The sequence below is a fragment of the Mirounga angustirostris genome, unplaced genomic scaffold, assembly GCF_029215605.1.
Source record: "Mirounga angustirostris isolate CCGP_5_RB_7025 unplaced genomic scaffold, mMirAng1.0.hap1 SCAF_15, whole genome shotgun sequence".
NCBI classification, from domain to species: Eukaryota; Metazoa; Chordata; class Mammalia; order Carnivora; family Phocidae; genus Mirounga; species Mirounga angustirostris.
In genome coordinates, this window is record NW_026991723.1 from 23,167,829 (window position 1) to 23,190,113 (window position 22,285).

At 42.1% G+C, this 22,285-nt stretch overlaps 1 protein-coding gene across 1 annotated transcript in view; it reads left to right on the plus strand.

The window, feature by feature from the left end:
* The first annotated feature begins 1,439 nt into the window (after positions 1–1,439).
* The window catches only part of LOC135362747 (spermatogenesis-associated protein 31D1-like), a 46,550-nt gene continuing 25,704 nt past the window's right edge, over positions 1,440–22,285 (plus strand). Inside the window, exons 1-3 of the mRNA XM_064579875.1 lie at positions 1,440–2,858; positions 4,831–4,896; positions 6,091–6,199. Of these exons, the coding sequence (XP_064435945.1) occupies positions 1,440–2,858; positions 4,831–4,896; positions 6,091–6,199 (1,594 nt within the window). The remainder of the gene's footprint in view (positions 2,859–4,830; positions 4,897–6,090; positions 6,200–22,285) is intronic.

The window sequence follows — 22,285 nt, forward strand, 5'->3', positions numbered from 1 at the left end:
TAGTAGTACTTCCCCACTAGAGTCTCACTTTCTCTTATTCAATGGAATTCATAATACGTCTGCAGTCAAAATGCAGGATCTCGTATCTCCACCACTTTCTCATTCCCATCCCCTTCCTCTCCCCAGTGTACATCTCCAACCCCTGCCTCAAACCCTGTCCCAATCCCAGCCCCTAACTTTCACTCGGGTGAACACCCAGGCCCATTTTCAATCCCGCCTCCGAATCATACCATCTTCTTCTTCATCCCAGGTTAGGGACTGTGGAGTGTCTTTCCATAGATCCAAGAATGAGTCAGACTCTCATATCTTGACTGAACAACAACACCTGGAATGGCACGTGTTGCAGAAGCAACAGGAAAGCTTGTGGGGTTTAGTCCCTGTGTTCCAGAAATCTCAAGAAACCATTTGTCCTCGAGCTCCCAACCTTCCATTGGTTAGCCGGTCATCCCATGCCCATGTACCAGTCAGTCCCCATCCTTCCCGGCCATTTTCATATCACCTGTGAACCCCAGGAGACATTGCAGTTACATAGTCCAAGGAAGGTAATCCCATGCTGGTGCCTCCATGACTGTACAAACCTAGAGTCCCTAGCACTGATGGAGCCTCAGTGTAAATTAACAGAAATCTCTCAGCAAAAAAGCAGACATGTTCACTCACAATTCTATGAGCTTCAGGGCCATAGTAGCAAAGATCTAGCAAAGACTGAACTGAATCTCCCAGGAAGAGTCCATGAGAGGGTCCCAACAAATTCCAGCTAAGGAAGGATATGAGGAGGAATCTTGGGTATATCCTAGAGAAGAGCCCACAAAGGGTCTCAGAATGCTACTTAGTGAAGGGTCGCAGGGCTGCCTTGGAGACAAGTAACTGTGTGTCATTCAAGGAATCACTCAGGGAATGAATTATTAAATGTCTCAAGGAAGGAGACAGACCAGAATCAAATCAAAAGCACTCTTAGATTACATATGAGCAAGAAGTTTTGGCAGATCACAGCAGATAGGATTCCTATAGGTGTGTGTTGTTCATGGCTGGCTGATGACAATACCTTGTCTTTCTCTGGGAGTTCCCAGACTACCTCAAAAAACACAAATTCAAAAAAGACTATGGTGGGTAGGGTTTACTGCCACGTCACCACTCTAGAACTTTCTTTTCTTGATCCCAAAACGCGACAGGTGTTAGAGGCACATATTATGAGATTTCGCATGAGTCAGAGGTGGGGTCTACCCCTCAGGGTTCTTGAATCCATAAAATTCCATATGTGGAGAGAAGCCAAAACATGGCCTCTTCCCCAAGTTGACTTTCCCTCCTCAGCCATGCATATTTCTGGGGTGGATTCCAAAGCTGAGTTTTTTAAACCCTTTGAGGGAAGCTCCAAAGCTTTTTTGGGAAACAGGGTGAGAACAGCAAATTCAGTCCCCACCCTGGATCATCCTCTCCCTACTATGTTATCTGTGGGCAATGAAGGACAGGGGGTCCTGAAGTCATCACACTCTCACACTGAACACAAGCCTGCAGAGTGTATCCAGATAGCTGAGTGCGGCAGCCAGACTTTTCAGCCCCTGACACACAGCATCGGAGCTCAAGTCAGACCCAGTGAGACTGTAACAAAAAACACATGTGGCCCAGAGGTGCCCACAAGGCAAGCTGCGGCTGGACATGAGCCAAGGCATGAGAATGTGGGTTCCAGCAACAGAGTAGAAACGGTACAGGGCAAAGTGATGGTGGAGAAGAATTTAGAACATTCTGCCATGTCCAACCTGTCCACGGATATATTCGACACCGAGGAGCTCTGGACTCTTCAATCCCAATCTTGTGACACCTTGACAACCAGTGAGTTGGGAAGCTCCAAAATGATAAATGTCAGTATGAGTAAGGTAGAAACTGGCCTGACCACTGAACATCCCTCGCCAAAAATACTGGTTCCCCAAGATTCTAAGCTATCAGAGCTGAAAAGACAGCTTCTGAGTGAGTTAAAGTTTAAATTGGAGAGTGAGGAGCATAACCAGGCTCAAAGATGTCCCACTGACATGCCCCTTACTTCAGATAGCTTGACTTCCAAGGCTTCCCTGACTCCGTCCCAGAGTGTCTGCAGTGGGGACATGGACGCGTCCCAGGTGCTGCATGTTCAATTGGAGGACAGCAGAATTAGCACGGGGCAGCAGCAGGAGTCCTGGGACTCTAAGCTGGCCTTCTGTAAGTGCCGGGCTAAGAATTTCCCACAAAGAGAAAGTGAAAGGAAAGTGAGACCTCAGGATTCCCAAGCAAGAAAGTGTGGAAGTGAGGACTCAGGAGTAGGGACATCTGTAGGCAGAAAGGAGAGCTACCGTGTTGAGGACAGAAAATTAGAGAGGGCTTCCCCATCTCTGTCACAGAATGAACAGTTTCCTCCTGAAAGTTACTTCAGAAAAAAGATGAGGCACTTTTTTCAGTGGATCAATTCCAAGAAAAAAATCACAGGGCAGCAGGAAAGTCCCCAGCAAAAAGGCAAGTTCATGTCAACCTTAGTGCAGCACCAAGACCCCGTTCAAAGTGTGACTACTTTTGTGAGTGATGGGCCTCCTGAAGCTCACAAGCTCATGACTACCACTGGGAAGGTCCTAGAAGAGAAGCTGGCATGTAGGTATGGACCTGAGGCCTCAGCATTAAGCCAGCAGCAGGAGGAACTACAGGCCCAGGTAGGGCCTGACAAGAGATATTCCTCCAACTGTTGGGCTCTCTCTGACCCACAACAAAAGAAACGGGCAAGTATCAAGTCCTGCAGCCATGAAGCCGTCTGTGCTGGCCAGAACCGTCTTAGAAGTGTCAGACAGAACAGACACAGGGTCAGACATCCCCGAAAAGTTGTGGCCTTCAAGGACCAGGTATTAAGCCAGAGTCAACCCCCTTCTTCTCTGCCCTCCGGGGAACCTGTGCCTCATCCAAGCCTCACCTGTGTGCATCAAGTATGCCAGGTCCTTTCGGCCACCAGGGGTGACCCTGGTGAAAGTACTGTGTTTAGTGATTTGACTCTTCTACTCAAGCAGAAAATGCTTCTCCAGCACTTCCACAGAGAAAAATTTCCCTAAAGAAATCATTCTGTCCTTGTTAAGAAAGCCTCACAGTTTTCATGACAATATATCCTCTGATGAGAACAACCTTCAGCACAACAAAGAATATCAATCCTCCTCAATAAATGTTTCTTCTAATAGAGAGTGCTGTTCTCTGTGTGCTGCACTGGGCCTGGGGCTGGGGCTTGTGCTTAGGGAAAGGAGGAACTGTGTTCAGCTCTTACTGGTTTCCTCTTTGGCTTCTGTAAGTGCACCAGTCCCTTGTAAGAAGCCAGACAGTGGCCTTCTCAGTTTTATCTTGGGGTCCTTTATTTGACCCTGCTCAGATGTCCTGTATTAAAACATTTACTTTTTTTTTTTTTTTCATAAAAAGTACAGAAAGCTTACTCTGAAAACCTTCGGGCCTTTACAAAGTGAGAAAAACCATTAAAATCTAGAACTTGGCTCAAACTCTCTTTTCATCTGCTCCCAAACTATCCGTTGGGTGGGATGAGTTACTATGTCTCCTAGGCCTCACCTCCTGGAGGCTACTCAGGGCTTATTAGAACCCAATGATACCATTTCAGCATAAGAGTATACGGGATAGTCTTTGAGCATGAAGACAGTACCTCCAGGGATGTTGCCAGGGACGTTGTCCTCCTATATGGTGCCTGCCTTCCCAAACATGCAACATTTTACACCAAGGTTACGGTAATTTAGGAGTGCATTAATGATCTATTGCTGTGTAATGGATCCTACAAAATTTAGTGGCTTAAAAAATACATACTTATTATCTCACAGTTTTTGTGGGTCAGAAATTCAGGCGAGGCCTACCTGGATTTTCTGCTTCAAGGCCGCAGTTAAGCTGTCAGCTGAGGCTACGTTCTCTTCTGAAGGCTTGACTGGGGCAGGACCAACTCCTGTACTCATTCACACAGTTGTTGGCAGGATGCAGTTCCTCAAAGCCTGTTGGACTGGGATCCTCAGAACCTTGCTGGCTATTCGTTAGAGCTGGCTGGTTCCCTGTCATGTGGGCTTCTCCAACATGGCAGCTTACTTCATCAAAGCAAGGAGAGAGTTTGCAAACAAGACAGAAGTTACAATCTTTTGTAAACTAATAACGGAAATGACATCCCATTACCTTTCCTTTATTCTATTAGTCAGAGGCAAATCACTAAGTCGTGCCTATGCTCAAGGGTTGAATATCGGTAAGTGGGGATCATTGGAATCTTCTTAGAAGTCTTCCTAATGCACAATAAAAAAATTAAAAAAAAAAAAAAAAAGAAGAAGTCTTCCTATGCAAGGGTTTCTTCTTGGACACCCTACTCAGTTTGCTGAAGCAAAAGTGGCCAAAGGTGCCAAGTGGATCTTTGTCCTCATTCATATGCAAGTCATCAAGGTCAAAACTGTTTAATGGCTAAATGGAGCGGCGGCTGGTAAGTAAACATCAAAGAGATTGGAGCATTCAAAGAAGGAAGGAAAGGTGGTATAGAGAGGTAAAGGTAATACGGGTTTTTTCCTGAATGGTAAAGTAAAATGAGCCCTCAGGACCACCTGACTTCCCAGTAGTCGGACTTAGAGGGGAGGAAAAAGTAGGTGTAACATGTCTCATCCCAGCTCTACCACAGTCTCTCCACTTTGCCCTAGCTCCCAGACCATAGGTCTAAAGAAGTAACCTTCAGCTTTTGTAGACCTAGTCAAGCTTATAGAGGAAGCAAACCCTTCAGGTTGCAAGGTTTAATTTCTGTTCTTATTAATTAATATCTTTAATATAGTACATCCGTCATTTCAAATTTAACTCTCACAGCTTGAACATCAGAGAGAATTGGTCACCCAGTTGATGGAAAAGCCAGTACTAGGGATCTTCCAGCATGTAACTCCCATTTTGAGGTATTTTTCACGTACCTATGGCTTGAGCACTTCTAACTAAGGGAGATGTGAAGGCTGAAAGGGGTTGAGTTAATAAGCTGGGGTCACATAACAAGTCATATCTAATGTCTACTGCTTCCCTTCAGAGAAATATTGAATGAGGCAATGAGACAGAATTTGGACACTTAGAACATCTAGGAAGCGATCTGTCCAAATGACTTGGTAACACCATCTATGAGTGATCTCATACTTCTTTTCTGCTTCTAGGATTGTTTTCCTTTCTTTCAGATTCCTGTTCCTATGGGAAAGCATCACGATCCTAAAAAACTAACAAAGTGTATTAGCTGAAAAATGATTGGAGAGATGAAGATCAATTTCTCTAGAAAAAGATGTGCTTTGTGCCCACAGTCAGGGATCACAGTGTTATGAAATTTTAGGAGAGTGCCATTTACGTGATATAGTGTGCTGCCGGAAGAACTGTCTCTGATATATAATGCAATGGGAATGGGTTACCTGAATTTTTACAACCTCAAGCTTAAACTCTAAACCTAACGTCAGGGTTGACAAAATGCATGAATTGATTGGTACCTTAATGTGGATTGGGCATAGGGACCCCAGTTCCCAGCTTCAGGCATTGTGAATTTCTCTGGTGCCAGGTGGTGCCTAAGGCGATCAGAGTCCTTGAGGCAGCCATCAGAAGGACTAACACAGAACTGTGCCCCAATCGGTGGTTGCAGTGAAAGGGCCCAGGCTATGAGAAGGGGCTCTTCTCTTGAGCTTTTTCCCCTAGAACTTCCATTGGTCCTGGATCAGAGCCTAAACTAGGCTATTTTCCTGGGGTCACAAAGGCACATTTGGTCTTCATTAGGAAGGCCAAGTGGCAGGTTCAGAGACTTGTAGAGGCTGCCTCCTTATTTCTCCCAGGAGACTCAAGATCTGTTCCTTCCTTCATTGGTGGGAGTGGGGAAGCAGGGAAAGAACTGATTCATATGTAAGTGTAGCAGTGCTTCCCTGTGGGGAGGAGGTTGGGCTGGCAATGACAAGAGTGGGTAATTTTCCTCTGTAGGGATTCTCTCCCAGCTTAAGGCAGCCTTCATTTGAGGCAGGATATTTTACCAAGCTATTGATTGCTGCTTCTATTCCCTGCCAGAGGGGACTCCAGAAGGAACAAAAGTTCACTTCCCTTTTTGTCTTACAGGAAGTTCTGAGCTTCTGGTCTCAGGGGTTATTAATGGTTTTCATGTTTCCTGACCCCCAAAGAGAAGTTGTGAGGCACCTGTTGCATAGTCCTGTCCAGACTCCTACGGGTGAGGAAAATTTTCACCAGGTGTTCTCAGGAGAGAGGAGATAGGGGTTGATGTAGGTGCTGGGTTGAAAGGAGAGTTGCCTGAAGGTACCAGTGGCTCCAGCGACTTGATACTAAGGGTGTAAGGTGAGTTCCTGAGTGGATGGGTTCTGTGTGGAAGTCCTCTAGGAGACAGCACTATTTTTCTGAGGGATGAAATGATGTTTGCTGAGATGAATGATCATCAAGCCGCACTACCTTGGGAGCTGCACCGAAATACTGCATTGCCACACTGGCCAAAGTGGCTATACAACCACTGGCCTGTTAATGGGCCAACGGAGGAGCTTGGGCAACGAACATCCCAGTGGCCACCATGATGGACTCAGGAGCAGAGTCTCTTTCTTACATATTTGCCTGATATTGTATATTTGCCTGAGAGCAAAAGCCTCTCCCCCCCACCCCCCATCCCCGTTGCCAGGGATGACTAATATTGGATACCTTCCTTCAACATGGGGGCTCTGATCCAGCTTTAATTTAATTTAGAAAAATTAAGTACTGCTTGTTGTATTTCAATTTTGTAAAGCATGCTTTCATGTATATTATCCCATTTAATATTTACAATCCTTCAAGGTAGATTTATTTATTTTTTATTTTTTAAAATTCAATTAAAATATAATGTATTATTGGTTTCAGACGTAGAGTTCAGTGATTCATCAGTCTTATATAATACCCAGTGCTCATTACATCCCAAGGCCTCCTTAATGTCCATCACCTAGTTACCCCATCCTTCCACCTCTCTCCCCTCCAGTCACCTTCAGTTTGTTTCCTATGATTAAGAGTCCCTTATGGTTTGTCTCCCTCTCTGATTTTGTCTTGTTTTATTTTTTTCCTCTCTTCCCATATATCCTGTTTCGTTTCTAAAATTCCACATATGAGTGCAATCGTATGATAATTGTTTTTCTCTGATTGACCTATTTCACTTAGCATAATAACCTCTAGTTCGATCCACGTCATTGCAAATGGAGGCAAGATTTCATTTTTTTGATAGCTGAGTAATGTTTCATTTTATATCTATATATTATATATCTATATATCTATATATCTGTATCTCACATTTTCTTTATCCATTCATCTGCCGATGGACATCTGGGCTCTTTCCATAGTTTGGCTATTGTGGACATTGCTGCTATAAACATTGGGGTGCCAGTGCCCTTTGGATCACTACATTTGTATCTTTGGGGTAATACCCTGTAGTGCAATTGCTGGGTTGAAGGGAAGTTCTATTTTCAACCTTTCTAGGAGTGTCCATACTGTTTTCCAGAGTGGCTGTACCAGCTTGCATTCCCATCAACAGTGTTTTCCACTTCGTCACCAACATATGTTGTTCCCCACCTTGTTAATTTTAGCCATTCTAACTGGTGTGAGGTGGTATCTCATTGAGGTTTTGATTTGTATTTCCCTGATGCCCAGTGATGTTGAGCATTTTTTCATGTGTCTATTGGCCATTTGTACGTCTTCTTTGGAGAAATGTCTGTTCATGTCTTCTGCCCATTTTTTGATTGGATCATTTGTTCTTTGGGTGTTGAGTTTGATAAGTTCTTTATAGATTTTGGATACTAACCCTTTATCTGTCAATTGCAAATATCTTCTCCCATTCTGTCGGTTGTCTTTTGGTTTTGTCAACTGTTTCCTTTGCTGTGCAAATGCTTTTTATCTTGATGAAGTCCTAATAGTTCAGTTCATTTTTGCCTTTGTTTCCCTAGCCTTTGGAGACGTGCCTAGCAAGAAGTTGCCACGGCCAAGGTCACAGAGGTTGCTGGCTGTGTTCTCCTCTAGGATTTTGATGGATTCCTGTCTCACATTTACGTCTTTCATCCATTTGGAGTCTATTTTTGTGTACGGTGTAAGGAAATGGTCCAGTTCCATTCTTTTGCATGTGGCTGTCCAATTTTTCCAACACCATTTGAAGAGACTGTCGTTTTTCCATTGGATATTCTTTCCTGCTTTATCAAAGATTAGTTGACGATAGAGTTGAGGGTCCATTTTTGGGTTCTCTATTCTGTTCCATTGATCTATGTGTCTGTTTTTGTGCCAGTACTATACTGTCTTGACAGTGTAACAGCTTTGCAATAGAGCTTGAAATCTGGAATTGGCTATTCGGCGTCTTTTCTGGTTCCGTACAAATTTTAGGATTATTTGTTCCAGCTCTGTGAAAAAAGTTGATGGTGTTTTGATAGGGATTGCCTTGAATGTATCGATTGCTCTAGGTAGCATGGACATGTTAACAATATTTGTTCTTCCAAACCTTGAGCATGGAATATTTTTCCATTTCTTTGTGTCTTCCTCAATTTCTTTCATGAGTTTTCTGAGTACAGACCCTTTGCCTCTTTGGTTAGGTTTATTCCTAGGTATCTTATGGCTTTGGGTGCACTTGTAAATGGGATTGATTCCTTACCTTATCTTTCTTCTGCCTCATTGTTAGTGTATAGAAATGCAACTGATTTCTGTGCATTGGTTTTATATCCTGCCACTGTGCTGACTTCCTGTATGAGGTCTAGCAATTTTGGGGTGGAATTTTTGGGTTTTCCATATACAGTATCATGTCATCTTCAAAGTGTGAGAGTTTGACTTCTGCTTTGCACATTCGGACGTCTTTTATTTCTTTTTGTTGTCTGATTGCTGTGGCTAGGACTTCTAGTCCTGTGTTGAACAGCAGTGGTGAGAGTGGACATCCCTGCTGTGTTCCTGACCTTAGGAGAAAAGCTCTCAGTTTTTCTTCATTGAGAATTATATTCACTGTGGGCTTTTCGTATATGCTTTTATGATATTGAGGTGTGTTCCCTCTATTCCTACCCTGTGAAGAGTTTTAATCAAAAAAGGAAGCTGTAGTTGTCAAATGCTATTTCTGCCATTTATTGAGAGGATCACATGCTTCTTGTCCTTTCTTTTATTTATGTAGTGTATCACACTGATTGGCGTGTGGATGTTGAACTACCCTTGCAGCCCAGGATTAAATCCCACTTGGTCACAGTGAAAATAATCCTTTTAATGTTCTGTTGGATCCTGTTGTCTAGTATTTTGGTGAGAATTTTTACATCCATGTTCATCAGGGATTTGGTCTGTAATTCTCCTTTTTGGTGGGTTCTTTGCCTGGTTTGGGGATAAAGGTAATGCTGGCCTCATAGAAAGAGCTTGAAGTTTTCCTTGCATTTTTATTTTTTGAAACAGCTTCAGAAGAATAGGTATTAATTCTTTGTTTGGTAGCGTTCCCCTGGGAAGCCTCTGGCCCTGGGCTCTTGTTTGTTGGTAGATTTTTTATTACTGCCTCAATTTCCTTGCTGGTTAGGGATGTGCTCAGGTTTTCTATTTCTTTCTGTCTCAGTTTGGTAGTTTATATGCCTCTACAAAGGCATCCATTTCTTCCAGACTGCCTAATTTGTTGGCATATATTTGCTCATAATTTGCTCTTAAAATTGGTTGTATTTCTTTGGTGTTGGTTGTGATCACTCCTCTTTCAGTCATGGTTTTATTTTTTTGGGTCCTTTCTCTTTTCTTTTTGATATGTCTGGCTGGGGGTTTATCAATCTTATTCTTTCAAAGAACCAGCTCCTAGTTTGGTTGATCTGTTCTACTGTTCTTTTGGTTTCTATTTCATTGATTTCTGCTCTAATCTTTATTATTTCTCTTCTCCTGCTGGGTTTAGCCTTATTTGCTTTTCTTTCTCCAGCTCCTTTAGGTGGAGCTGGAGGTTAGTTTGAGATTTTGAGGCCTTTCTTGTTTCTTGAGAAAGGCTTATATTGCTATATATTTCCCTCTTAGGACTGCTTTTGCTGCATCCCAAAGGTTTTGAAAAGTTGTGTTTTCATTTTCATTTGTTTCCATGAATTTTTTTTTAGTTCTTCTTTAATTTCATGGTTGACCCATTCATTCTTTAGTAGGATGCTCTTTAGCCTCCGTGTATTTGAGTTATTTCCAAATTTCCTCTTGGGATTGAATTCCAGTTTCAAAGCATTGTGGTCCAAAAATATGTAGGGAGTGACCCCAATCTTTTGGTACCATTTGAGACCTGATTTTGTGGCCCAGTATGTGATTTATTTTGGAGGATGTCCCATGTGCACTCAAGAGGAATGTATATTCTGTTGCTTTAGGATGGAATGTTCTGAATATATCTGTGAAGTTCATCTGGTCCAGTGTGTCATTCAAAGCCCTTGTTTCCTTGTTGATCTTCTGCTTAGATGATCTGTCCATTGCAGTCAGTGATGGTTGAAGTCCCCTACTATTAATGTATTATTATCACTGTGTTTCTTTAATTTTGTTATTAATTGGCCCATATAATTGGCTGCTCCCATGTTAGGGGCATAAACATTTACAATTGTTATATATTCTTGTTCGACAGACCTTTTAAATATGATAGAGTGTCCTTCTTCATCTCTTATTATAGTCTTTGGTTTAAAAGTTACTTTGTCTGATATAAGGACTGCCACCCCAGCTTTCTTTTGATGTTCATTAGCATGATAAATGCTTTTCCACCCCCTCACTTTATTTTTATTTTTAAATAAAGATTTGTTTTAATTATTTGCCAGACAGAGAGAGCGTGCAAGCACAAGCAGGGAAAGCTGCAGGCAGAGGGAGAAGCAGGCTCCCCACTGAGCAAGGAGCCTGATCCCAGGACCCTGGGATCATGACCTGAGCCGAAGGCAGATGCTTACCTGACTGAGCCACCCAGCTGTCCCTCCACGCCCTCACTTTAAGTCTGGAGGTTTCCTTGGGTCTAAAATGAGTCTTTTGCAGACAGCATATTGATGTGTCTTGCTTTTTTAGTCAGTTCAACCCTGTGTCTTTTGATTGTAGCCTTTAGCCCATTTACATTCAGAATAACTATTGAAAGATATGAATTTAGTGCCATCATATCACCTGTAAAGTCACTGTTTCTGTATATTGTCTCTGTTTCTTTCTGGTCTGTGTTACTTTTGGGCTCTCTCTTGGCTTAAAGGATCTCTTTTAATATTTCTTGTAGGGTTGGTTTGGTGACCACAAATTCTTTTAGTTTCTGTTTGTCCTGGAAGCTTTTTCTCTCTCTCTTTTGAATGACATCCTAGCTGTATAAAGTATTCTTGGCTGTATATTTTTCTCATTTAGCACTTTGAATATGTCATGCCAGTCCTTTCTTGCCTGCCAGGTCTCTGTGGATAGATCTGCTGCCAATCTAACGTTTCTACCCTCGTAGGTTTCAGATCTCTTGTCCTGAGCTGCTTTCAGGATTTTCTCTTTGTCTCTATGATTAACATGTTTCACTATTATATGTCGGGGTGTTGATCTATTTTTACTGATTTTGAGGGGGTTCTCTGTGCCTCTTGGACTTGGATGCCTGTTTCCTTCCCCAGGTTAGGGAAGTTCTCTGCTATAATTTGCTCCAATATACCTTTGCCCCTCTCTCTCTTTTTCCTCTTCTTCTGGGATCCCAATTATTCTAATCTTGTTTCACTTCATGTTATCACCTATCTCTCAAAATCTCTCCTCATGATCCAGTAGTTGTTTATCTCTTGTTCTCAGCTTCTTTATTCTCTATTATTTTGTCTTCTCTGTCACTAATTGTCTCTTCTGCCTCATTTATCCTAGCAGTTAGCATCCCCATTTTTTATTGCATCTCATTAATAGCCTTTTTGAGTTTGACTTGGTTAGATTTTAGTTCTTTTATTTTTCCAGAAAGGGATCCTCTAGTGTCTTCTATGCTTTTTTCAAGCCCAGCTATTATCTTTATAATCATTATTCTGAACTCTGTTCCGACATCTTAACATCTTACTTATGACCATATTGATTAGGTCCCTGGCAGTCAGTACTGCATCTTGTTCTCTTTTTGAGGTGAGTTTTTCCATCTTGTCATTCTGTCCAGCGAAGACTAGACGAATGAGAGTACAAAATGGTAAAATGGCAACAACCACCACAGAGTACTATATACTAAACAAATCAGATGAAACCTGAAACCCAAAAAAAAAGAAAAAAGAAAAATTAAAAAATTACCACCCCCCCCAAAAAACCCAAAGCAAAAATAATCAGACAGGTGGACAGAACAGAGCAATACACTGCATCCTGTGTGTATTTTGGTCTGTTTGTTAGAAAACTAGATCTCAATATTGTAAAGAATGAAAAACTTATATATGTACAAAAATAAAATTGAATATAATGAAAGGATAGATTGTAAGTGTAAAAATGAAAACCAAAAGAAAAAAAAAAAAAAAGAGAGGTGGGGGGAAAAGAAGGAATCCACATACAGGTGAACAGAACAGAGCAATACACCATACCCTGAGTGTATTTTGGTTGGTTTGTTAGAAGAAACTATAGCTTAACGTTGTAAAGAAAGAAAAACTTATGTACAAAAATAAAATTAAATATGTTGAAAGTATAGAATGTATCTGTAAAAATGAAAGTTAAAAAAGACTAATAAAACAAAACAAAACGAAACAAAACCCAAAGTAAAACAAAAAAACTAAAGAAGAAGAAGGAGGAGGAGGAGGAGAAAAAGAGAATATGATCAGACAGGTGAAGGGAACAGAGCCATACACTGGATTCTGCATTTATTTTGGTGTGTTAGAAGAAACTGTATCCCAAAATGGTAAGGAAAGAAAAACTTATGTATTTACAAAAACAAAATTAAATATAGTGAAAGGATAGACTATAACTGTAAAAATGACAATTAAAAAACGATTTAAAAAAAGAGTTGATAAAAGAGAAACGGGTTGAAAAAGGAAAGAGAAAAAAATCAAAATTGAAAGACTAAAGAATCGTGGGAAAAATCCATGAATTCTTTGTGCTGTATTCCCCTAGTGCTGGAGTTTTGCCATTCTCAAAGACTGGTAAACTTGGTCTTGGCTGGATGTTCTTGCTGATCTTCTGGGGGAGGGTCCTATTGCGTTGATTCTCAAGTGTCTTTGCCCCAGGTGGAATTGCACCGCCCTCACAGGGGGACAGGCTATGTAATCTGCTGGATTGCTGTATGTGTCTTTTGTTCCCTGAAGGCTTTCCTCGCAGCCTTAGAGATGAGAATGAAAATGGTGGCCTCCCAGCCTCTGGCCCGGAGCCGAGAGCTCGGGGCCCCATTCCTCGTTGTGCCCTCAGGGAAAAGCAGTCAATCACCCTTGTCTCCCTGCTCTCTGTCTGCTCTCTGTGCTGAACCAGCCTGTGACGGACCATTTACATCTCAGGCATGGAACCCTGTTTCGAGTCTCCAAACCCTGCAGGCTCCTGTGATGCACACCCACACAGCTCCTCCTGGGGGTGGCGGGGGTGGGGGGGTGTCTTGCCGGTTCTGATGCTTGCTGGGCCCCTGCTCAGGGAGCGGTCACCTGACCCGGCCACGGTTTGTGGTTTATGGCAACTCCAAGCTGAGAGCCCACTCCTGGGCTTGCTGATTTACAGCGGGCTTCCTAGGCCTGATGCCCAGGAATCCTGCCACACTCAGGCAACCCCATTCTTTCTGTGACCCTGGGGATCCTGAGAACACACTGTCCCACCTAGGATTCCACCCCACTTCACCACCTGAGCACCTTTCAGGCGGGGATGTCCCTCACCAGAGCCGACTTCTAAAAGTTCTGATTTTGTGCTCTGCTGCTCTATACGGTAGCCGGCTGACGGAGGCTCCCGCCCCCCATGGTTTATCTTCCCATATATCGCCTCAGATTCACTTCTCCGAACCTCCTACCTGGTAGAAAGTGGTCACTTTTCTACTTGTAGAGTTGCAGCTATTCTTTTCTTAGATCTCCTCTTGATTTTGCAGGTGTTCAGAATGATTTAGCTGAATTCCTGGGAACAGATGAAACTAAGGTCTCTTACTCCTCCACCATCTTGGACTCCAATCTCAGTAGATTTCTTAATCCCCTCTTATAGAAGGGCAACCTGAAGGACAGAGAAGGTAATATATATTTTGTGGGCTAGCATGGAAGAGGGAGCCAGGGATGGTGAGCCCCTTTACACTGTGAGGAATTACTTGGATGTAAATGACAGCAAATACAATTTCACTGACTTAAAAAAGAGAATCTTTTGGCTTAGGTACCTGAAAAAGTCTGTGAATAAGGCTGGCCTAAGGCAGGAAGGTTCATGCTGGAGCTCAGTTGATGCCTTCAAGATTCACTTTCTATCCATTTCTTGGCCCTATATTCTGGACTGACTTTCTGTCTGACAATTTTGTAGCTTTAAGTGTATCTTTCAAGCTTTAAGTGTAGCTAAAAATGGGTTGTGTCTCTCAGTAGTCCCTGCAAAAATCCCATCGTGCCTTATTGGCTCCAGTTGGGTCACATGCCCATCCCTGACCAATCACTGCTGTCAAAAGCATACAATCATCTCTTGGCCAAGCCTGAGTTATAGATGCATTCTTAAAATAGGAGTGTCAGGGAAAGACAACTCCACCTGCACATAGACTGAGACTGAGAATGGGGTTAGTTCCCTGGAGGTCAATAAAGGGACTGTTTCCAGAAGGTGAGTGAATGGTAGGTATCAAAACAAAAACTGATGTCTACTCCAGCCCTCTTTTTCACTGCCCTATTTCTGCTTTCTTGTCCAGAGTTATGCCACGACTAAAGCTTGGAGTTGCAGTAAATGCTGATTCTGTGGAGACTTAGGGATAGGAAAGAGGTGGGATGGGGCCCAGGAGAGGAACTTGAAGTAGGAGGCATCAGTCAGAGTCCCCAGCATCCATGTGGATAGACCATCCAATAATCTGTCTTCTTACCGTCTACCCCTTCTCATCCTTGAGCCCTTTACCTCCATTCCAGTTTAGTTATGGCCATATCCTAGAACTTATCACCAGGAACACTTCTGCCATCTGAAAAGACAGTCTGACATTCCACTTGATTTTTATCCTTTCAGCTTATGCCCTCAATATGCCAATCCTTCAACCTGTTCAGGAACTACAAGATACTTTACACATCCCCCTGTCCATCTGACAATGTTTTGTCTTCATTCCCTCCCTCTCCAAGGAAAACTTCATGGTTCATCACTTAATTCCAAACCTAAATAGCTCTACTTTCAACAGCCTTTCATTCGCCTGTCATCTGCCATGCGTGGCAAAAGTCAGTTGTGTCTTTTTTAGACCCGTCTTCTAATAAGGGGCTGATTCCTCTAGGATAAAATCAACATAAGTAAGTATGTTGCTGCCACCATAAATGTTCTGTAATAATGGTCAGCTTCAACACTGCCTGAAAACAATCCATTAGTTTGTTGTGTTGGTTCCTGTGTACTGGCATTCTTCTAAGCGTTAGGGGCACACCAGTGAAGGAAACAAAGCTCCCTGTCTTGGTGGAGCTCATGACTGTTCCTTAGTCAATTCTCTTGCCTAAGTGCTCAAAACGATTCCACTTTCCTACAATTTCTCCACACTCCTCACTGGTTGAGCATGTGTGCTGGATCATGACAGGGGAATGAGAAGTCACCAGAACTTTACATCATTAAAAAAAATTTTGAAAGAATAACAAAACCAAAATGTGAACACCCACTCCTTCTTTCCTCTTTCCTTTCTATTATACTGGAAGGTTTTCCTCGGGGATCTGTCCTTGCTTTCCAATTTACAACATCTTTTTGCACTGTTGGAATATTTGGCTTAATCATCTGCTTTTCTAAAAGACCGACACCATATTTACCTCAGTACAGTCTGGCACGTCCAGCAGAGTTCAGAAACCTTTGGACGGAAGAGCAATCCGAGGGATTTAGAAGCTGAGGTTCCCACCAGCATGCTCTGGGGGCGGAGCCACTCCCAGGGCAAGCCACACCTAGGGGTAGGGCTACGTCCTGTGGAAGCCACACCCGGGGGCGGGACTAAGTCCAGGCGGGACCACATCCAGGGTGAGCTGCATCCAGGGGTGGAACTACGTCTAGGGGAAAGCCACACCCAGGGGCGGGACTAAGCCCGGGGCGAGCCGCACCCAGGGGCGGGCCACACCCAGGGCGAGCCACACCCAGGGGCGGGACTACGTCCAGGAAAAGCCACACCCGGGGGCGGGACTAAGTCCAGGCGGGACCACATCCAGGGTGAGCTGCATCCAGGGGTGGAACTACGTCTAGGGGAAAGCCACACCCAGGGGCAGGACTAAATCCGGGGCGAGCCACACCCCGGGGTGGGCCACGCCCAGGGCGAGCCACACCCAGGGGCGGGGCTACATCCAGGAAAAGCCAAACCCGGGGGTGGGACTACGTCCAGAGCGAGCACCCGGGCCGGCCACATCCAGGGCGAGCTTCACCTAGGGTGGGGCCAGGTCCAGGGTAAAGCACACCTGGAGGCGGGCTGCGCCCGGGGCGAGCCACACCACTGGCCAGGCCTGACAGGCTGTGGTGTTTGGCTTCCTGATGGCGGCGGTGCTGGGCTGTCTGACAGTTAAACCGCTCACCTCAGGCTTCTGCATCCTGTCTCCATCACTTCTGGAAGCTGAGAGTTTTGAATTGCCTCAAAGTCAGATTTTGACGAAGGCTTCTGGATCCCAGTGACCTTCCCTCCTGCCCTGCCAGAAGGACTCTTCCCACCGTCTGCCTTTTCCATCCCGGCTGCTGGGCCTGGAGGCCTCTCAACGCCTAAGGGCCTCAGAGAGAACCTGCTGAGGCTTGGGGGCGGGGCCGTGCCGGGGCCACGCGAGCCCCCTTTGCGGAGGTCACTGGATGGAACTTGTGGAGCTGATTGTGGTAATAAATGTAGCGGCGATATTGACCGCTGTTAAGACTTCACCTTGCACCAGCTGCCTGGTCTCGTATGAGAAACCTGTCTCAGAGCTCATCTATTATGTGCAGAGATAATAATATCTAACAGGCGTGGCCCTGAGACCTGGAATGAAGAAGTGAAGAGTTTTGAGTGGTGTTAAGAGTTGATGTTACTGAAGGGTTTGGGGGCGCTTGTGGTGACCTCATGGGCCTTCCAGCTCCTGGAGAGCCCAGTGCCTTGGAAGTGCCTGCCAGTGCACTCAGGACAGTGAGACGTCAGGATGCAAGTTCATACAATAAGTTAAGAGTCATCATTCCTGATTCTCCGCAGAACTGGAAGGATACCCACAGTCTGCTACTTGTTTTCAAAGGAGCCAAAAAGAGCTTTAATCGCTGGGCCCTAGCGGTGAGTCCAGTAGGACTGGTTCGTGGAAACCTCAGGTATAGACCAATTGAGGCATTATGGACAGGATAGAGGCAGAACCATTTGTCACGCCTTGCCTGATCCAGGATAGCAGGACGTGAACCTCTCCAGCAGGAAGGACTACGTGTTTTTAATTAGGCAGAAACTCTCAGGTAATTGCCTTAAATTGCAGGTATTGAAATATTCACGCCTACTGTGTGTCCTGGTTCTGTGTTAGGAAGTGTTACCATGTTTATCATAGTAAGAGGTGGAAGACAATCCTATTTGTGACTGTTTCCACTATTAGAAAGTATTAAATGTGAATTTGAAAGATACAGAAAAGTAGAATAAACCTCATAGATTCCCACCTTCAAAACAATTACCATTAACTTTTGATGCATCTTCTTAGAGATTTTGCTGTGGCTACTTTTAACATTGCTTAAATAATACATACTTTAACTGAAAAACTATCATAAACGTTTTTATGTTATTATAAACTTTCATAACGTTTTATGATAACATTCTATTAAGTGGTAGAATATTAAACTCTACTTTTTGTTGACATTTGGTTCGTTTCTAACTTTTGAAATTTCAATATTTTGCTTGCGATGTTTGGTCATAATTGTACTTGTTTATAAACTGTCGTGTTCCAAACAGCATAAAGCTTTTCCTAAGTGTCTGATTAACCCAGGATTCTGCCCTAGGCCAAATGCTTTTTTCTTCCTCCAGCCTCCTTAGATGAGTTATGCGCTCTTGTGGTTAGCTGCTTCAGCACTAGACTCTCCTCTGATTATGAAGCCAATGAAACCAACTGCTTTGCTAAACATCCTTTTTTTTTTTTTTTTTTTTTAAGATTTTATTTATTTATTTGACAGAGAGAGACACAGCGAGAGAGGGAACACAAGCAGGGGGAGTGGGAGAGGGAGAAGCAGGCTTCCCGCCGAGCAGGGAGCCCGATGTGGGGCTCGATCCCAGGACCCTGGGATCATGACCTGAGCCGAAGGCTGGCGCTTAATGACTGAGCCACCCAGGTGCCCCTTGCTAGACATCCTTAATGTAAGATCTTCCAAACTGAACCTGTTGTCTTCAGCTCTAACCTTCCCTTCCGCATACAGTCCCACTATCGGTAGCACCTGAAAATCCAAGCAAGAAACACAAGAGCCATTTTACATTCTTCCCTCTTCATTGTAGCTAGTCAGCTACTACATGGAGAAGCTAGAAGAATATGCTGTGCAGAGAAATCCTAGAACTCTCACAGTATACTACATTCCCCCAAATAGATTATAAGATCCTTCAGGGCATGAGCTATATTTTTGTAATTAATTTTATTATATTAGTAATAATATGTTTGCATTCTCCCTCGTCAGAATTAAAACATTCTCGTAAAGTTAAATACTCCATTCCAAAATAAAGTGTCCCTTTCCACATCAATTAATTAATTAATTTGCTATTTATATCAATATAGACTATTGGTTTCCTACTTGATTCAATTGGTTTCCTACTTGATTCGATTCAGTCTGCTACTATCAGTATTTATTTTGGTGCCAAAATTGTCATATTAGCTAATTAGTTCAGTCTGACTTCTGTGTTCTTTTGATTTAGCTCAATCATTTTTTACTTTCTGACACAAAAAGACGTTTCAAGCTCCTTGTATACTTTTCCCTGCATAATCCCTCAGTTGCTGATTTCGTTAATGGAAAAGGGTATTTAGAAGCCAGGGTCAGTTTGCTGGATGTGTTCATTATTATTAGGATGTTGCTGCTTGTGGACCCTCTCAGTAGTTAGGGAATATGTGTATGTATATATATGCACACACACACACACATTTAAATATTAATTTATTTTTCTCTGTCTCTCCATGTGTTGAAAGTTGTGAGTTCCCACCAATACTTCTAGTTATCATCTACCACCACAGGGTTCATTCTAGTTTTCTCCCTTTCCAGTTTTGTAACTTCTTTCGCCAACAGTGAGAAATCTGGCTCCATTATTTTTTTTATATATGTACTTACTCAGTCGGTTCTCCTGTATGGAGGCCATTTCTCATCACCACCACTGTCTCCTCCATGTATGGATGTCCTCTTCTACCACCAGTGCTTAGATAACAATGTGTGTGGCAGCTGTGTTATGTAGACACCAATACTGCACCAGGCAACCCTTCTATACCAAGCCCCTCTTCACCGTGCTGGGCTCTGACTCTCAGCTCTGGGTCACTGCTGACGCTTCCCTAACAGCCCTCCTCCATCCCCTTTTGGTGTGAATGCCCATTTTGCTTGGCTCACCTATTGGCTCTAAGACTGACTTATTCAGAAAGGGAAAAGGAAGTAAAATGCTGTATCTTTTTCCTTCTACCTTTCTCAAGACATAATTGATGTGCAACAAGCTGCATGTATTTAAAAGTGTACAACTTGATGAGATTTGATAATGAAATTGTCATAATCAAGATAAACACATCCAGCTCTTCCCATTCATTTTGAGTTTTTTAAAATTAAAGTTTTTATTTTGAGATAAATGCAGATTCACATGCATTGTAAGAAATAGAGAGATCTCACGTATACTTTATTCAGTTTCCTCCAATCATACTATCTTATGAAACTACAGTATAATGTCACAACCAAGATACTGACATTGCCATAGTCAAGATATAGAACATTTCTATCACTGCAGGTATTCCTCCTGTTGCCATTTTATAGACACACTACCTCCTGCCCCTACTGTTCCATCATCTGTTTTCCATTTTTATAATTTTGCCATTTCAGTGATAGTTTATATATATATGGAATCATATACAGTGTAACTTGCTGGAATTTGCCTTTTTTACTCAGCGTAGTTCTCTGGGAGATTCATCTAGGCTGTTGTGTGCATCAGTAGTTCACTGTTTTTTTATTGCTGAGTAATATTCCATGGCATGGATGTACTGTAGTTTTTGTTTCTGTTTTTTTAACCGTTGGCTGAACAACAAACAGCTGGGCTATTTCCAGTTTTGGCTGTTATGAATAAAAATACTGTGACTATCTGTGTACAGGTTTTTGTGTGAACATAGGCCTTCATTTTTCTGTGACAAATGCCCAGCAGTATAATTGCTGAGTTGCATGTTTAGTTTTTTAACAAGTGGAAACTGTGGCTGTACTGTTTTATATTTTCATCAGCAACATGAGTGATCCAGTTTTTCTTTATCCTTGCCACCATTTGGTGTCACTATTTAAAAAAAATTTCTTTAGCCATTCTGATAAGTGTGTAGTGATATGTTACTGTGGTTTTAATTTGCACTTCCTGAATGACAAATATTAAACATTTTTGGGGGGCTTTTTTGCCATCTGTCTTTTTGGTGAAATGTCTCTTCATGTCTTTTGTCCCTGTTCTAATGGGATTATTTTATTTTATTTTATTTTTTACCATTGAGTTGCCAGGGTTCTTTATATATTGTTGATACTAGCCTTATGTTGCCTTTGTGGTTTGCAAATATTTTTTCCCAGTCTATAGCTTGTCTTTTCATCCTCTTAACAGCCTTTTGCAGAGCAATAGTTTTAAAGTTTGATGAAGATCAATTTATAAACTTTTCCTTTTATGGGTCATTTTTTTGGTGTCACATTTAAGAACTCTGTGCTGAGATTTAAATCCTGAAGACTTCCTCTGATTTTTTTCTGAAAGTCTTATGCTTTTATGTTTTATAGTCAAGTCTGTGATCCATTTTGAGTTAATTTGTATATAAGGTGTGGGACTTAGGCGAAGTTCCTTTTTTTGGTGTGTGGATGTCCACTTGCTCCAGCAGTATTTATTGAAAAGTTAGCTTTATTCCATTGAATTGCTTTTGTAGTTTGTCAAAAGTTCATTGAACATTTTTGTGTGGTTCTATTTCTGGATTCTCTATTCAGTTTCCTAGGTGTATGTATCTGTCTGTTAATTACCCACATGGCCTTGCTTATTGTAGCTGTAATAAGCTAAGTCTTAAAATGAGCTATGTCTAAGATTGACTCTTCCTGATTTATTCTTCTTTTACAAAATTGTGTTAGCTATTCCAGTTCATTTGTCTTCCCATATGAACTATAGAGAATCTTGTCTACAAAAAGTCTGCTGGGATTTTGATAGCAATTGTGTTAAATGTGTATGTCAATTTGGAGAGAATTGACATCTTTAGTGTGTTGAATCTTCCAACCTATGAACATAGTATAGCTATCATTTTTGGTATCAGGGTCATACTTCATAAAATGAATTGGAAAGCGTTCCCTCTTCCTCTATATTCTGGAAGAGATTTTTTGGAAGACATTTTGTAGAATTGGTGTTAATTCTTCTTTAAACATTTGGTTGAATTCTCCAGTGCAGCCATCTGACTCTGGAGATTTTCTTTTTGGGAGTTTTTAAGTTAAAAATTCATTCCTTTACAGTTGCAGAGCTATTCAAATTATCGGTTTCATATTAGTGGGTTGTGGTAGTTTGTGTTTCTTAAGAACTTTATTTCACCCAAGTTTTCAGACTTACTGGCAAAAAATTGTTGAGAACATTCCCTTATTACTGTTTAAATGTGTTTAGGATCTGCAGTGAGGTTCCCCTTCTCATTCTTGATATTGGTAATTTGTGACTTCTTTAGATTTTACCTGATAAGTCTGGCTAGAGTTTTATTAATTTTTTTTTTAAATCTTTTCAGAGAACTAGTTTTTTGTTTCATTGATTTTTCTCTACTTTTTTTGGTATGTGTTTTCTATTTCATTGATTTCTTCTCTGGTTTTTATTATTATTATTTTACTTTGTGTTTAATTTATTTTATTTACTTTGTGTTTAATTTGCACTTCTTTTTTTTAGTTGCTTAAGGGAGAAACGAAGGTCATTGGTGTGAGACTTTTCTAATGTAGGCATCTAGTGCTATGAATTTTTCTCTTAACACTGCTTTAACTACATGTTGGAAATTTCAGTATGTTGTCTATTGTTTTCATTCTGTTCAAAATATTTTTAATTTCCCTTTTGATTTCTTCTTTGATCCATGGGTTATTTAGAAGTTTTTAAATTTCAGCTTAAATTATGAACCTTCTG